The sequence below is a fragment of the Mytilus galloprovincialis genome, chromosome 1 (genome assembly GCF_965363235.1).
Source record: "Mytilus galloprovincialis chromosome 1, xbMytGall1.hap1.1, whole genome shotgun sequence".
In the NCBI taxonomy this organism is placed as follows: domain Eukaryota; kingdom Metazoa; phylum Mollusca; class Bivalvia; order Mytilida; family Mytilidae; genus Mytilus; species Mytilus galloprovincialis.
In genome coordinates, this window is record NC_134838.1 from 36,123,524 (window position 1) to 36,138,271 (window position 14,748).

Below are 14,748 nucleotides of genomic sequence, written 5' to 3' on the forward strand. Positions count from 1 at the left end.
TTTTTATTAAAGTAGGGTCATATTTGGGGTGTCGAATGTGATGATCGAATCTGTAATTTATGCAATTTATGTGAAATACCTTTTTTCAATACCTGTAAATCTACTATTTTCTCAAATGAAAGAAAAGTCACTGTTAATTCCATAAAATATGAACTTTTCCATCCTTCATAATTCGAACTTCAGTTTTTCTTACCAACTTATCTTCACTCGGAAAGATGTGCGTTACTATTCCGACTGGCCATTCATTCCTGTGGGCGCTTTTATCCTTAAGAAGGACAACATCGTTTTCTGAAAGATTCGGAGTAGCAAATTGCCATTTGCGCCTAGTTTGTAGTGTCTGTAGATACTCCCGTCGCCACTTAATCCAGAACATTTCCGCCATCACTTGAACCCGTTTCCATTGGGCCTTGTACATGTCGGTGATGTCAAGGTTGCTGAAGGAGTCATCCGCCGATTCCGTCTTGTGAGTCAATAGAGCTGAGGGTGACAAGATTACTGGAGACTCGGGATCACTAGAAACTGAAACTTGTCTCGTAGGCACTCACACCACATCTTCCTATATCTATTTATATCATTGCATATGTAATCATGTCATTCCATTCACTTTTTTGTATATGCATTGTAATGTATGTTGTTGTTAGTATAAATGTTAAATATTCACATTCTCATGATGGATTCTTGAGAAATAAAATTTACAAGGCTAAAAAAAAGTCAACAAACATTGCAGCATTGTTATATGTAGTATTTCCTTAATAGGACACCATCACAAAAAGTATAGAATTACATGAAATCAAACTTTTGAAGCAAAAATTAAAAAAAGGGAAAAAAATGACGTAAAAAAACATTGATTTACCGCACATTGTGGTTGATGAAGAATTCAAGGGTCAAGTGTCAAACAGCATGGTGATATAGGATATTGGTTGTGATCGCACGTAATTCTATTTGGAACTCGGCATAGCAAGGAAATTTTCCTTCATTAAACATGTAAAATTTAAAAGAAATTGTCTCTGGGACTCAGACTTATAATCCTTCTAATTGCAAGGTTCCAAAGTGTCATAAACAATAAGCCTTAGAAAGACAGAAGACTCTATGTGGACCTATGGGTGTGTTTCATTAATGCAGTTATCTTACCAGGCTCTTTGTGGTATACCGCACATATCATTGTATACTGCACATATCATTGTATATACATACTGCACATATCATTGTATACAGGAAACAAAATGGATAGAAAAACAAAAGTGTGTAATGAATGTAACATGTGCAGTTGAAATGTTGCAACATAAAAATGAAAAGTTCAAAAACGATAAATTGAAGTCATCTATATTGTTGTAAATTCTGTTCCGCGCGTCAACTCTGACAGTCAATCAGTTTGAGATGTGAAGAAGTCCGAACTGTATTTGTAGTATCGACAATTTCAAATTTAATGGATAATTGCGACACTGCATGTTGACACTGTCGACACATCAATTTGAGGTATTTCGTGAACGTGGATATAAAAAGCTGTGCATCTTTCATTTTGCTTTAGAAGCTCGTAAATGAACTCCGCATTATATGAAAGAAAAAACAAGTCGTTAAGAGAAAGGGACAGATTTGGTTCCAATGGGCTGATTATCCACAAGTTTGAATAAATTAAATACACAAAAGGTAACGGGTGCGTCAATCAAAATAGCATATGCCTCTGTGTCAAATATAGAAAAAATACTTTAAAGGTCTTGTGGGTTTAAAAAAAATGTATTTATATAGCATGGTAAATGGCTGAAATGCTGATTTGTCAGTAGATACAAGAAGATGTGGTATGAGTGCCCATGAGAAAACTCTCCTTTCAAATTGCAATTTGTAAAACTAAATTATTATAGGTCAAAGTAAGGTCTTCAACACAGAACCTTGGCTCACACCGAACAGCAAGCTATCAAGGGCCCAAAATTGACTAGTGTAAAACCATTCAAACGGGAAAACCAAAGGTCTAATCTATGTAAAAAAACGAAAAAACACTAAGGATCCACATCAACAAACGACAAACTACTGAACATCAGATTCCTGACTTAGGACAGTAGCAAACAAATGCAGCTGGTTTAAACGTTTTAATAGGTACAAACCTTCACCCTTTTCTAAGGCATTAATGAATTTGGAAACATGTTTTAACATCCAAAAAACTAATTTTGACTAACGACTATGAAAACAATGTATTTCTGATTGTCTATTGCTTATAATTTTAATACAAGTTTAATTTTCTAGTGCTTATAATTTTAAATTCACTTTGATCAAATGATATAATCTTGCCTTAGTCGTTTTCATTGTTTCATTGTAAAGTTAATGATCATACTTGTTTAGAATAAAGTTGATAATCCTTTTCGAGAGACAAAAACAAGACCTTATAGGTTGTATAATGATAATAAACAAATTAACATGTTGAAGAATGATATAAACTTGCAGGATAAATCAACTATTCCAGCCGTAAACATCAGAAGTCAGTGATTCATGACCCATCGGTTGTTTGAACATGTTTTAAAATAGATCATAAAATTGTTTTATTAAAAGAAAACATGACAACTATGATACATAAAAATAAATATATAATGTGATTTATGTGACCAGGAAAACTATTCAAGTTTTCTTAACTTCACGTTCTATAAAATATACAATATATAATCTTTGAAACGTTAAAAAAATCATTTTAATATAAAAATGATAATTTCAAATAACCACAAACAATTGACAAAAATGTCAAAGAACATCAAGATATTCAAATAAGAATGTCTTTACATAACAATAGTTCACAACATTTTCACTTATCAAATACGCTTTTACAAAATAGAAAATCTGACCGGGTTAAAAAAAATTGCGTCCGTTCCATGTATAAAATTTAAATACTGCTATAACATACTGATATTTTAGACAAAATACGACAACTAGTTTTCAAGTATTTTTTACTGTAAGACACCCGGATGAACTTTCAAAGCAAACTAAAATATCATTTTTGTAAAGCAAATTCATTTTATTACCACTTTCTTTGGTGTTTTAAACAATTAAATGAAATAAACAAAAACCAAAAACATGTTAGATACATTACATAAATGCTATTTGTATTGCAAGGATTGATTTGTTGTCATTGCGTCATTAAAACATGTCTGCAAGTCTTGCAAGAATGTCCAGAACTGTTTCATCAATATCTATTGGTGGTGCATCTCTAGTCAGGCCTCCTTCACTCATCAGCTGCCGTGATGCTCTCTCCAAACTGATTGCTGATTCAACTAGAACGATCACATTTGTATGGTTTACACCAGATATTCCGAACTTCAAAAATATCTGTTCTGCAAGTTTTCTCCGATAGAAGTCGCCTCTGTCACCCGACATGCCAACATCCTCGTGCATGCCGTTGAGGTATTTAAGGACTTGACTCATGTTAGACAACCGATGTTCTTTGATGAGCAATGTTTCGTTCATCAGCACTAGAAACCTTTCACAAGCTAACTGTAAAAGTAATATGCAAATAATTATGCAAAATATATTATCTATCGGTGCACCGACCCAAAGGATCGATGTCAAGTTTTCTGATATAAATGAAATTAAGAAACACATGAAAGATGCAGTTTAAAAATATGAGGCATTCCAAATTTGTTTAAAATGAAGTATTGTGCAGTTATATTATTTTTTCAACTCAACAGCATTGAATTTAAGATATTTTACGATCATTTTTAGACTTATGATATTTTTATGTATAGTAATGACCGAAACTGCCAAAAACGATTCGGCTGTTTTCCGCTCTTTGGTCGGGTTGTTGTGTCTCTATGACACATTCCCCATTTTCATTCTCAATTTTATCCAATAGAATTTAAAAAAAACTGTGCCGTTTTTAAATGCACTGACAGACGTTTAATATTTACTAAGTTGGAAAAAAATGCAGGCAACTACATTGGCCAGCCTTCAGCTGAACGGGTCGTTGTCGACCTGGGTACTCCATCAACGTTTTGCATCATCAACAACATCAGCAACATCCAGAGATGTTCCGATAGCAATCACGTGGTTTTAAGACGAGAGTAGGGTACGTTTAATACTCCGCGGTACCATGACGCATTTTATTTCAAACGAGGGTACGTGTATGACAAAACACGGTACCCAGGGTACCATCATTGAAAGTAAAAGTACCCAGGGTACGTTGATGGAGTACCCAGGTCGACAACGACCCGTTCAGCATTACTTCATTCGATATTTTTGTCAAATGCCTTAAATTCAAATATCAACAGTGGTATGGAAATATGGTCACCTTCACTTCTCTCGTTCCGCAGTTTATAGACATGTGCTTGGGATAATGCATGTGTCATTTAATTAAACTGTGTGGGATGTTAACATATCCAGACATGTAAACGATTCCGCCTTATTACTCTCAATCAATCAACCAATGCCCTCGTAGAAAAATTAACAAGCTCTCTGCAAATTAATGATTGGAATATTTGTTATGGGTCTATGGGTGGTAAATTGCAATGCACAATATCTCCTATCCAAAATTCCGTCCTTTTCGAGGAAAAGTTAACATTTCTGGCCCATAAATCCGGCCAACACTCATGTGATGTACCCATCTGGTATATTTATTGTATAATTATAATTTTTTTACTGAATATTCACGAAGTATCTGCCACTGGACGTTTAACTATCGCCCTTCGATGCGACTGTAACCTACATGTAGAAACCAAAACCGAAGCATAGATAATTTATAGTTATTGCCGTAGTTGTTGACTGATTTTTTTTCTTTTCTTTTTTTAATTATGTTGATTTTGACAACAAGCTTTGTCACCTGATGAAAAACATCCAACATACATGTATCCCGCTTTAATAAAAAAAAAAAAAAAAAAAAAGTATTCAGTAAGTTAAGGGACATTGTATTGCTTAACTTTTCATTTTGTCGAACTATTTGGATAATTGTGACAAAACTTGATAAATACATTTTCCGCGGGATAGGACTGCAGTGGCAATCTTTATGAGTACATAACCGAAGAAGTTCTGAAGAGATATTCTTAATTGTGTCTGCTCCGGGGAATGGTATGCATATTCTGGTTCGTTAACTAGATGCTACATACAACACCTTTTCGCCTAGTGGGCAATGGAAGTTTTTTCAGCTCAAATGGTATTTTATTGAATAAAGTTCAAGTTCTGACCTGTGCAATTCTATTCATTGACATAACTGGTGCAACTCGATCACGCTGGAATGACGTCCTCATCGTCTGTGTAGATGGCGTGCTAGCTAGGGTGTATCCTACTCTGTACGACATTGTTTATCTACAAAATAAAATGCAGATGTGTGCCTTTATATTGTGACAACAAGATATTTTCTACATTTTGTTTGTAACACAAAACCAAAAAAAGAACTTTGCTTTTGCTTAAATGGGAATTAAATTTTCAAGTTAAAAAGATATACGTATCACAGGCACTTATGGATATAGAACCCTATTTTCTTCTCATTTTTTAAGGGGCTGCTTTTGAGATTTTTATGTGTTCTTGTCACTTAACCATGTAATCTTACAATAACTCTTCCACTACCAATAAGGAGCAGCACTTGTAAGCAAGTGTTTGTAAGATTGAATGAGTAAGAACAAAAACGCAAAAATTGCACTGAAATATTGAGATTTATTTTTTAAACAAAAACGCAAAATGCCAAGAAGAAAGAAAGGGGGACATCTCCAAAGCGCCTGGCTACCAACAGCAATCGTATTATAATTAAAATAAAAAATCGTAATACATCTTATAATCATCAGAACAATAAATTAAAGTTAATTCTTCTCAAAATTTACACAATGCTCAAAATGAAGGACTTTATTTGGATATGTTTTTCTTGGCAAATACATCAGACCCTTGAGTTGATTCATTAAGAGTTATTGTGATATTATAACTTGTTATAGTATAAATTAGGTCAATAGTTTGATGCTTCTATTACAAAAAAAATCCAACCAAATTGCAATAACTACTTCCTAAAAATATAAAAGAATATTGTACATCTTCAAAAATCTTTTTTTCTGTTTTGCTTTCCAATTCTCATTAATTGTTTTTCTCTTGCTTACAATTGTTTTCCCTTAGTTAGGCAGGAACCATTTGATTTTCTTGGGGGGGGGGGGGGGGGGGGGGGCTATGTACAAACTTTTTTTTCTTTCAATTTTAGCATTACATATAGTGGCAGCTGAGGGTGAAACAAACAATTTTTTTTCTCAGAAACCCCCAGAAAATCAAAATGGTTGCTGCCTTACACGTCACTCTCATTGTTTCGCTACTGTAGTATATCCTGAAGAATAACTTAGATTCTTGTAAACTCATATGACATCAATTTCATTTTCGTTCTCTGATAACGCTCATTTTTAAGGTCTAATGTTAAAAATATCTATTCTTTCACCACATTCAACAGAAGACAGGCCTACATTTACATGTAGCACTGTTAATTATAAAGCGAAAATGATCAATGCTTAAGATTTACACCTTAACTGTTTGGGTTTTTTTTGTTTTTTTTAAGTATTTACCAAACGATAATGATCATGCTTCTCTTATACTATGAACTGTCAAAATATTTTCTTTTCACGTGTTGTCTTTATATGATATAATCTCTGTGTACTCGAAGAAGAAATAAACTCAACAAGGATAATAATCATAATCATTAAAGGATTTAAAATTTTCAAACACTAAATCCGGATTGTTTGGAAGGGGGAACTGGTCTTATTATGATTATTATTAGCCTGAGGCATTATTTTGCAAAAAAATATCTTTTCTTTCGCGTAGTTGTAAATAAAGCTGGTTTTTCATTGTGTTGCCAAGTTTTTTTAATCATATGTATCTATAAATATATAATATATAACAAAATCAATCAGTTAATAATGCTTTAATTACTAATTTTAATATAAATTATTATTTTATCGCGACAAATTCAAATAAAAGACATATTGTACACATTTCTAAAACCGATTGACCTTGTCACTTATTCCGATAAAAATGTCACCAAATGCACCTTAAATGTTCAAATAATACCCGTGGCTATTATATCAATGTCAATAATTTGATATCAATCATCAACTGTACGGATCATAGTGTCTATGTCGAAAAAACAATAGTTTCGCACCTGTAATATCAGCTCTTTTGATCTTACCTTTTAGATGATCAGCAGAGTAATTGTTGACACTTAAAGTCGTATTCTCAGTCATCCATTTGTAAACAAATCATACTAAGGCAGGTAACTCCTGGGATACCTGTATACCCTGATTTAATTGCAATTAAAATCACCCAGTCACTAAGTTAAAGGTATTTTTTAGTACAGGTAAAAAGTTTTTACCGCGTATATTTGAAACGAATATTAAATCGTTTCGATAATTGGTGACCTGGGTTTGTGATCATCCGGTTAATTAAATTGCATTACTTATTATGTTTATTGCATATGTGCTATTTTTAATGTGCAAATTCAATCATGCGTTGTATGTCGGGCTCATCGTATGCTTTAACCATGTGAAAATACACGAAAACTGACAGATTTAATGTTCCGGCCATCTTGGCGGTACAAATGAAACTGTGTTTCTTAGCTACTAATTTTGTTTAATTTTAACGCTTGCTTGCATTATTCAAACTCATTTGTCGAGTAAAACAATGTTCAGCCCTCAAAACAACAGATATTACTTTTCAGAGTCAAAACCAGTCAAATGTAATAATCTTATATAGATATAAGAAGATGTGGTATGTTTGTTTTTATTTGTTTACACAGTAACTCAAAAGTACATTAACAATACAATTATCACATTCGAATAGTGTGGTCGAACAAGAACAATGATGGGAAAACAAATGGCAGCGCACTAAACATGCTACAATATGTCATCCTATTCGATATTATGGTTATGGTGTAATCATTGCTCATCATAGGTAGCAATAAATGGCCTCAGGTATACATCCATCAAAGCGTCTACGTCAAAATAGTGATCATCTTCCTCTAAATATTGATAGCTTGTTTCGTTTGTATGTGAATAAGTTTATAGTTCGGAATTCCCCTTTTTGAGATGACTTTTTTATTGTGATTCTTTTTTAAATTATTGGATTTTAACACAAGTTTTAAAGGTAAGATATTTTCAGAAAATATATATGTATACAGAACTCTTATAACAAACCTTAATAACCATAAACAATTTTGCATAATACCAATTACGCGTTCCAAAGTAAATGAGAAAAAAAACGTTCAAACGGCGAAGGATCTAAAATGTAAAGAAATTAACATCTGCACGCGCATCATTGCTCAGTATTGCCTTCTTAATTCCGCTGTAAAAAAGAGGCTGGTGATTGAGTCAGTTTGTACATCATAACATAAAATTACGAAATATATTTTTTAAAGCAACTGTGCTTGTTTGTGAATCCTAGATATTTATTTCAAGTGTGTTTTATTGTTATGTGATGATTTATCTGAAAAATCGTGTTTAAACAAAATGAAGGGTCGGTTATAACACTGTAATCAAAATGAAGAAGAAACTGGATTTACCCTTTTTTATTTCGATTTTTGTTTATATACAAACGTTGAATGTACTTTTTTCTTCTTAAAAGTTTAATTTCAAACTGAACATTAAGATTATATGTCATCATGGCTCGCTTACTCGTCAAAGATGTAATTGTATTATTATGTAAGAACTATAAACATCTGTAAAACCAGGTGTAACCCACTATTTTCTTCGGAAAATGCATGTACCGAATGTGGAAGATGTATTTTTCAAAAGTTCCGTTGATTGACAGATTTCGATATGGATTTTATGGATCCCCCTTTTTTTAATTTTCTTTAACACTCAGTATTTTTATTATACTTTTTTTTATAGACATATAATAAATTTTTCAATTTACCAAATAGGAAATATAACCTAATTTTTATTTGATAAATTGACTGATCTGAAATTTTCTAAAAGGTCTCGAAATGATCTTATTAAGATCGATGTGCTCTCAAACCATGTCCAAATGTGAAACTTTCTACTGTAATCAAAACATGTAACGTTTAGCCAAATACCAAAGTAATTAGCCATACCATGTACATGTATCCATCTTATGCCGTCAACTACAGCCTCCGGTGTATAACATATACATAAGATTGTCAGCAGTTGGCATTTATATTGTCCATCTAGCACTGACCAGAACAAAAGTCTCACAGTTATGACAACTGTCTGCCTATTACATTTTTTTGGTATTCCCCCGCATTATTTAAGCAGTGATTTTTGGTTTGAATGGTAAAACTATATAATAAGTTGTATGTAAATATTCATCTCCAACTTTCAAATACTTACTCGAGATGTTTAATAAAAGAAGATTCCATTTACTTTTGGCCAACGAGAAAACATAAACTTTATATAGTCAAACGAAAAAGAAATTGATATAAACAAAATTTCAGATATTGAAAATTTTTAGCTTGAGGTTACATCTAAAATAAAGATTTATACCTCTAAATTGAAGATGCACTTGTAAGCTTGAACTGTTTACAACATATATGTTTTCAATACAAATAATTGATGTAAGAATAAACATAGGCATATAGAATTTACCAAAAATAGACAATAGCTACAAATTTTCACAACTTAGTCGTATATAAAAAGGCTTAACCAAACCATAGTAAAGAGTACCAATGGCGTATTTTAAGGTTTGGTGGATTCTTCAACCTATACATACTCCTCTTTCAGTAGGAAAATAAATAATGCTTATCATAGAATTGTCGCTTAATATACATTGTTATGGATTTACGCTGCCCTTTCAAAAATCCCGAATCCAACCTAGAGTATTTTATGATTTAATGATCTTCTAGATGCAAATACTTCCTTCATTTTGAAACGATAACACATGCCTATAACTATGTAGTTATTCCTTTTGTTTCAGATTAAAGATGAGAACCGAAATTGTGCATCATGTTTACATAAGTGGACTAATTTTATTATTAATCAATGTGACAAAGTGTTACCGTACTGGGGCTGGTCCTCAGTCTTGTTCTTCAATGGTCCCGTTTCACAGTAATACTCAACCACAGCTTGGACCTGTACCATATGTTATTACTGTATCTAAAACAACTTACACACCAAGAGAACAGATTGTTGGTAAGTATCACAGAGCTTATTTTGAATTTGAACTCGGACGACCCATAAGAACGACCGGTATTGTACGTTTCCATGGCTTAATATTGAGCAAAGGATACCCTTAGGTTGACTCGAACAAAAATGGTATTATGAAAGTAAGGAGATATGGTATGAATGTAATCGAGAAAATTAACCACCAGACATTAAAGGTCGAAAATGTAAACAGCTATATAGGGCACATTATAGTCTTCAACAATGAACCAAACTCATACCATATACTAGAAGCAATTTTTTAAAAGGTTCGGTATGACAAAATTTGAAACAATTCAAAAGAGAAATAACAGAAAAATGAATAAGGCAAACAGCAACCGATGACAATGACGAAAGCTGTTGGTCTCCAGATCATCTGGTCGTGAGGTTATCCGGATGTCAATTTCGGTTTCCAGATAAATTTAGATGAGTTATAACCAATGATTTAACCTCTTACACGTTATTCAACAAACAAACAGCATTCCCATGGAAACCAACTTTGCCCCTCTTCTTGCCGACTTGTTCATTATGCATATAATGCTGATTCCATACAGGAACTACTTTGTAAGAAAGTAAAGAAGTTATCAGTATCTTTTAACTGTACTTTTTTTGTATAGATGATGTTCTCTACTAAATAATTCAAAATTTGGTGACTATGTTGAACTCATCTATCCCACCGAACTTTAAATAGGATGCAACAGAATACCTTGACTTACATCTAGAAATTGACAATAAGGGTCGATTGAAAACAAAATTTTACGGATGATTTCAGCTTCCCAATCGTGAATTTTCCATTTCTGTGTAGCAACTTTCTATTAGCGCCTGCATATGTAGTATATATCCCCAGCTGATACGATATTCCAGGACTTGTATTTGCTATCAAAATTTCCTTGATAGAGGGTTGCTGCTTACGCGGAAGCTATCAAACCAAGAGTTCTAAGTGGTGAAGTTGAAAGCATCCCTTCTTAAGTTTTACGGACGCCATCACGAACTAATTGAACATTATGGAATATCCTTTACATAGATAATAGTTGATAAGTTCCTTATGTCGTAGCTACAATTCCGTCCCCTTTTCCCGAATGTTACCTAACGAATAAGAATTATTACCGGATTTGTGCTAACATGAGCAACATGACGGGTGCCACATTTCTAGCAGGATCTGCTTATCCTACCGGAGCACCTGAGATCATCTCCAATTTTGGTTCGGTGCGTGTTGCTCAGTCTTTAGTTTTCTACGTTGTGTTTTGTGTACTCTTGTTTCTCTGTTGGTCTCTTTTTAGCCATTATATCTTTTGGATCTCTTTTACATCCATATCACTGATTTGCACTTTGGATTTAGAAGAAGAATAGAAAATGCGGCATTAAACATAAGTTATTTCAATAGTGTTGTCAGATCACCTCTATGCAATATATAAATATCTAAAATGCAATTTTATAATATAAATTTTAGATTTTAAGATCGGACACAATTATTTTATGTGTGGATAAAGAACTTTTATCAGTGTAAATAATTCTTACGGATCTACTGTAAATATTGGTGGAGGATATTCAGTGTATATATCTAACATTTCTTATATACCGTACTCCGGGTTCCAGGAGGTGTGCCTTAATTGGCAGAAGATATTTACAGATAGATAGATATGGTATATATTGTCTGATTAGCAGTCATACCTTATCTCATTATTTTTATAATGAAAAAAGGCCCCTAATAATTTTTGAGGTATGTCGTTCAAATGTCAAGGTCACAGCACTGGAATTTTGGAAAACACTTTTTTGTGATATTCTTCTAATATTATAGGAACTCCTTTTTCGTACATATTATGCATTAAATACATACTTACAGGAAAAGATAGAAAACAAATGTAAAGAAATACACCGAAAAAATAATTTTATACAATGCATAATTAACCTTTATATAGTATTGAAATTATAAGCCACAACCACAGAAATCATTACAGCATAAACAAAAAGACCAAAAAATATTGTAAGGCGAAGGCTGAAATTGTTTTGGTTTTTTTTACATTGCGAATTCATAGTTTATACGACATATAATAACAGCTGAGCTTTAGGAAAGAAAAAGAGGCAGTGAGTCGAGCAGACTAACGAATTCACATTCATCTGTGAACATGTTTTCCTTCATATAATGTTCAGAGCAGTTATTTTAATTTGTTGATTCTATAGATATAGAAATGTGTTTATCAGTTTTCTATACTGAAAACGTTAACTTTATGTTTGCTTAATTCGAATATCATTCCAAACATCAACTAATTTATCCAAAATATGAACTGAATGGAGACTTTGTATCTAGAATTGCAAGTATTGTTGTTTTTTTTTCTGGATAAAAAGTTTAACCAGTTTTATGTTCTTATAATCAATGTTAGTTTGAAAACTTTTGGGTCATTTTCAATGTTATATTTTAAAACCTCATGTACAGTGTGGCTGTTCAAGTCAACTTTTATTTTATCTAGTCATTTGTATCCCAGATAAATGGGGGACCTGTTGCATGTAAGAATTGTATTATTCAGATACGATATAATGTTTGAAAGGCATCTGTAGTTGTTTTAATATACTTAAGGTAGATAGGGTGTCTTCCTCCATCTTGGATTTGGAAATACTAGAAAACAAGGTGTACATCTTTAATAGAATGTGCAAATTTTGAGAGTAGAAGGAAATTTACAGGGGCGGATTTAGGCGGGGGCGTGGCGGGCGTGCCCCCCCCCCTAAAATTTGCAAAGCATGGGTTGTCCCCAGCTCAATAAAGTATCTGAACAGACGACGAAAAATAATGTCGTCGCATTGCAATCTGTTTTATCATTCAAAGAAGTATATAAAACAGTAAGTTTAACAGAACCAATGTGATTACTAATATACTGACCTACGGTTTATCTATAAGTTCTATCATAAATATGGTATACTTCAAAGAAAGGTGTCAAACGCGGTACTGCGTTTGATGACACATATCATAGGCTTTAATTGGCAGTTAAAGTAAAACAATTTATAAATTATAAACAATTTCTTTGATAATCGAAACTCCAAAACATCACTAACTCACTTTCCAACGAAGTAGGTGAAAGTGACCTACCCGCGGTTGGGTTGGGTATTTCATCATTGCACAGCGAAGAAAACAGTCAAGGTAACTGGTTAAATTCTTTCTTAATGAAAGATAAAAATACTGGTCCAAGCGAAAGGTTAGTTTTTATTTATTTGTATCAATATTTAATATATCTGTATCAATATATATATGTTTCTCACTTAATTGCAACCTGTAAAGTTTGCCGAAGCATGCATAAACGATCAAGGCTCCAACTCGTATTTCCGTATTACATATAGGATCCCATGAAAATAAAGATCTCATTTTGAATTTAGTGGTTTACTGTAAAAAAAAATGTACATAAAAAGTTTGGCACGACCTCCGAAAACAACAAAAAATAATAATAATAAAAAATTGTGAAAAGACAATGAAAAATCGCTGGCAAAAGTAGACCGTTTTTTTTTTTAATCTAATATTAGTCAGTTGAGCTATTGTTGAGTCAATGAATTGAAACTCGCACATTTCTTGTTAATTATGGTGATTGTAGATTGACAGGCAGTGTGGATTTATGCGGTTTTAGCTTGAAACTTTAATTTCTCGCTTATTTTAACACAAAATATTCGCCACGTTTTGCTTGCCATGCAAGATATCTACATTGCACCCTCTTTAGAAGAATATTCCAATAATTTCGATAAATATACCTCAAAAAATTTTTTTAACATTGCGCCCCCCCCTAATCTGAAATCCTGGATCCGCCCCTGATTTATGTGTAAGAACTTTCATTTCAATATAGAAAATGACATGTTTTATCATATTTATGGTTGTATTTTACAAAAAACAGAAAACTTTTGTTTAATTAAATTTTTTTCCAACTTTGCCACATAAGGGGAGGCAACTCAAATGCAAGGGCAGATAATTCAGATAAAGGTACTTTTACAATTGAATGTGTTAGGAATAGGGCTCTTCACGGTTAGTTCGGCCATATTGGATAGGGGGCAGATTTTCATAATAGAGATAAAAATGGTGTGAAAAATACGGGAAAACATCATTAAAACAGAGCTGTTGCTTGGAAACACACATAGGATTTCCCACACTTTCATACCATTTCCACCTCCTTCCAAAAAATCTGCCCCCTATCCAATATGGCCGAACTAACCGTGAAGAGCCCTATTTGCCTATTTTATTATGTAGCAAGAAAATGGGTCTGGTGACCCCATTTTTTCTTTTTCTTAACTGAAAGCATACTATTAAAGCTATCTTCTCATATATTATCTCAAAATTCTATGGTGTAGTTTACACTTTATTGCAGAAAATTTGGTTTTCCATGTATAATCTTAGTCCAAATAATTATGACGTCTTGAAAGGCTATTATAATTTTTTTCTTTGACGCCTTACATCGACGTCATAATGCTGAAGCCGCCATTTTCGGTTGGACTTTGAGAGCGTATTTTGCTCTCAACTTTGAGACCCAATTTAGCCATCAAATTTTCAAAGAAGGCTAAAACAAAATGCATATATAAAAATTCTTACCTTTTATGTGTTTGTTTTACGAAAATATTTCCAATTAATCCCTACAGAAATAATAATTTAAGTAACAATTCCATCCGAGGCGGGAACATGTCGACTGCA

General features: G+C 32.9%; 2 protein-coding genes across 3 annotated transcripts in view; one reads left to right on the forward strand and one right to left on the reverse strand.

Moving 5' to 3' along the window:
- Positions 1-2,506: 2,506 nt before the first annotated feature.
- On the reverse strand, positions 2,507-7,244 carry LOC143073003 (uncharacterized). Its single transcript, XM_076248215.1, has 3 exons — positions 7,127-7,244; positions 5,157-5,277; positions 2,507-3,474 (listed from the first exon to the last, which is right to left on the reverse strand). The coding sequence occupies exons 2-3, from the start codon at positions 5,268-5,270 to the stop codon at positions 3,121-3,123; spliced, it is 468 nt and encodes a 155-aa protein (XP_076104330.1). The 5' UTR covers positions 5,271-5,277; positions 7,127-7,244; the 3' UTR covers positions 2,507-3,120.
- Positions 7,245-9,834: 2,590 nt separating this feature from the next.
- The window catches only part of LOC143073010 (uncharacterized), a 30,077-nt gene continuing 25,163 nt past the window's right edge, over positions 9,835-14,748 (forward strand). Inside the window, exon 1 of one of the 2 annotated variants that reach the window (XM_076248227.1) lies at positions 9,835-10,079. In XM_076248227.1, coding sequence (XP_076104342.1) covers positions 9,872-10,079 — 208 coding nt within the window. In that variant the 5' untranslated portion in view covers positions 9,835-9,871. The remainder of the gene's footprint in view (positions 10,080-14,748) is intronic. The other variant, XM_076248235.1, reaches the window with a different exon arrangement.

Bases quoted from the DNA above. Each gene is read 5' to 3' on its own strand.
- LOC143073003 (XM_076248215.1), bottom strand. From the start codon at position 5,270: ATGTCGTACAGAGTAGGATACACCCTAGCTAGCACGCCATCTACACAG. The intron at 3,475-5,156 runs GTCAGAACTTGA...TTACTTTTACAG, and splicing joins CAATGAATAGAATTGCACAG to TTAGCTTGTGAAAGGTTTCT.